The sequence below is a fragment of the Orycteropus afer genome, unplaced genomic scaffold (genome assembly GCF_000298275.1).
Source record: "Orycteropus afer afer isolate SDZICR_OR568_19922 unplaced genomic scaffold, OryAfe1.0 scaffold00055, whole genome shotgun sequence".
Lineage (NCBI taxonomy): Eukaryota > Metazoa > Chordata > Mammalia > Tubulidentata > Orycteropodidae > Orycteropus > Orycteropus afer.
Genome location: NW_006921642.1, coordinates 5,073,219 through 5,075,454, shown reverse-complemented (window position 1 = coordinate 5,075,454; position 2,236 = coordinate 5,073,219). Strand labels below are relative to the sequence as shown.

Here is a 2,236-nt window from a genome sequence, read left to right as displayed (position 1 = left end):
CATTTTCCCCCTTATTTTCTCATTAGTAATTTTTTTCAGTAGTTTTTTTTTTTTTAACTTTTCCAGTAAATAATTTTACATTATTTATGTGTGGTTCTTAAATAGACTGTTTCTTTTTTTCACACCTCTTCCCCTAGTGTTTATTGTCTTATTACATTATGACAGTCTGTGTGGTGATACTTCATAAAAGATTATATGAAAAGTCTTGCATCATTTATGACATTAGCATTCTTAAATTACTTTTTAATTAGATGTGTAAAACATCATTACGTTTTTTCTTAAAATTGAAAGGATACTTAAATCTAGTAGTTAATTTAAATTATTCTGTAAGTTTGGATATAAAAACCTTCAGGTAGAGGGGGAGAAATTTTTATTCCTTCTTACCCTAGTTTATTTAACTGTAAACTTTAACATGCAAAGTAAAAATTATAATACATTATATTGGATTGTGCTTGATAGGTTAGAATCTGTTAACCACTTTAAGAAAAGTAAAATTTGGCCAGAAAATATGTGCCTTAGTACTAATGTACCATGAGCTTTGGAATCGTGCTTAGTTCTGCTACCTGTAGACTTGGGATATTGGCAAGTTAAATATTAAAAAAGCAGTTATGACCAAGTATCAGTTTATTTTTCTATCAAATCAATAAGCTGGCAGTAAAACACTTTTTAAATGAAGAAAGTAATTTGATAAATATTTATGCATCATAAATGTGGGAAGGGAGAGGTATAATAGAAAGGATACTGTTATAAACCAAAAGAGAAAGGACGTTATAGCAAGGAATTTTGCGCATGATTGATGTAGATTTCTAAGGATTCGCCAATTACCATAATTTATTACATCATGGATCTTTTAAAATAATACACAGATAATGAATTATTGATTATGTCTCTCTTTGTCTCTTTAGGATACTTATGGAATAAGAATTCACAGAGAGCTACAATGGAAAAGTCATGGATGCTATGGAACTTTGTTGAAAGATGGCTAATAGCCTTAGCATCATGGTCTTGGGCTCTCTGCCGTATTTCTCTTTTACCTTTAATAGTGACTTTTCATCTGTATGGAGGCATTGTCTTACTTTTGTTAATATTTATATCAATAGCAGGTATTCTATATAAATTCCAAGATGTATTGCTTTATTTTCCAGAACAGCCATCATCATCACGCCTTTATGTTCCTATGCCCACTGGTATTCCACATGAAAACATTTTCATCAGAACCAAAGATGGAATCTGTCTAAATCTTATTTTGATAAGATACACTGGAGACAATTCACCCTATTCCCCAACTGTAATTTATTTTCATGGGAATGCAGGCAACGTAGGTCATAGGTTACCAAATGCATTGCTTATGTTGGTTAACCTCAAAGTTAATCTTTTGCTTGTTGATTATCGAGGATATGGAAAAAGTGAAGGAGAAGCAAGTGAAGAAGGACTCTACTTAGATTCTGAAGCTGTGCTAGACTATGTGATGACTAGACCAGACCTTGATAAAACAAAAATTTTTCTCTTTGGTCGTTCCTTGGGAGGAGCAGTGGCTATTCATTTAGCTTCTGAAAATTCACATAGGATTTCAGCAATTATGGTGGAAAACACATTTTTAAGTATACCGCATATGGCCAGCACTTTATTTTCATTCTTTCCAATGCGTTACCTTCCTTTGTGGTGCTACAAAAATAAATTTTTGTCTTACAGAAAAATCTCTCAGTGCAGAATGCCTTCTCTCTTCATTTCTGGACTTTCTGACCAGTTAATTCCACCAGTAATGATGAAACAACTTTATGAACTTTCCCCATCTCGGACTAAAAGATTAGCCATTTTTCCAGATGGAACTCATAATGATACATGGCAGTGCCACGGCTATTTCACCGCACTTGAACAGTTCATCAAAGAAGTGATAAAGACTCATTCTCCAGAAGACATAGCAAAAACTTCATCTAACGTAACAATTATATAATGTAGCCTTTGATTAATGCACTGTATTATAATGTGTGCAGAATGAAAAAGAATGTTCCTCTCTAGAAATGTGTTATGTCTGTACTTGTCTAAAGAGTGATATTAAACTTTGAAAGGACTTTAATGCTTCTTTATGATGATCCATATAGTTTTTTACATTTGAAGAACTATAATTCTTGGGATTATTTCATACATTTTCATCAAAATTTTCAATGTGGTTATGTATTCATATTTTTAGGTTAGTATACCAGCATACTAGATACTACTCAGAAGTTTCTTGTTG

The 2,236-nt window shown here is 32.2% G+C and overlaps 1 protein-coding gene across 1 annotated transcript; it reads left to right on the top strand.

Moving 5' to 3' along the window:
• The first annotated feature begins 940 nt into the window (after positions 1-940).
• ABHD13 (abhydrolase domain containing 13) lies at positions 941-1,954 on the top strand. Its single transcript, XM_007938916.2, has one exon. The coding sequence runs from the start codon at positions 941-943 to the stop codon at positions 1,952-1,954; it is 1,014 nt and encodes a 337-aa protein (XP_007937107.1).
• Positions 1,955-2,236: the final 282 nt, after the last annotated feature.

Coding starts and splice junctions, on each gene's coding strand:
- ABHD13 (XM_007938916.2), top strand. CDS start 941: ATGGAAAAGTCATGGATGCTATGGAACTTTGTTGAAAGATGGCTAATA.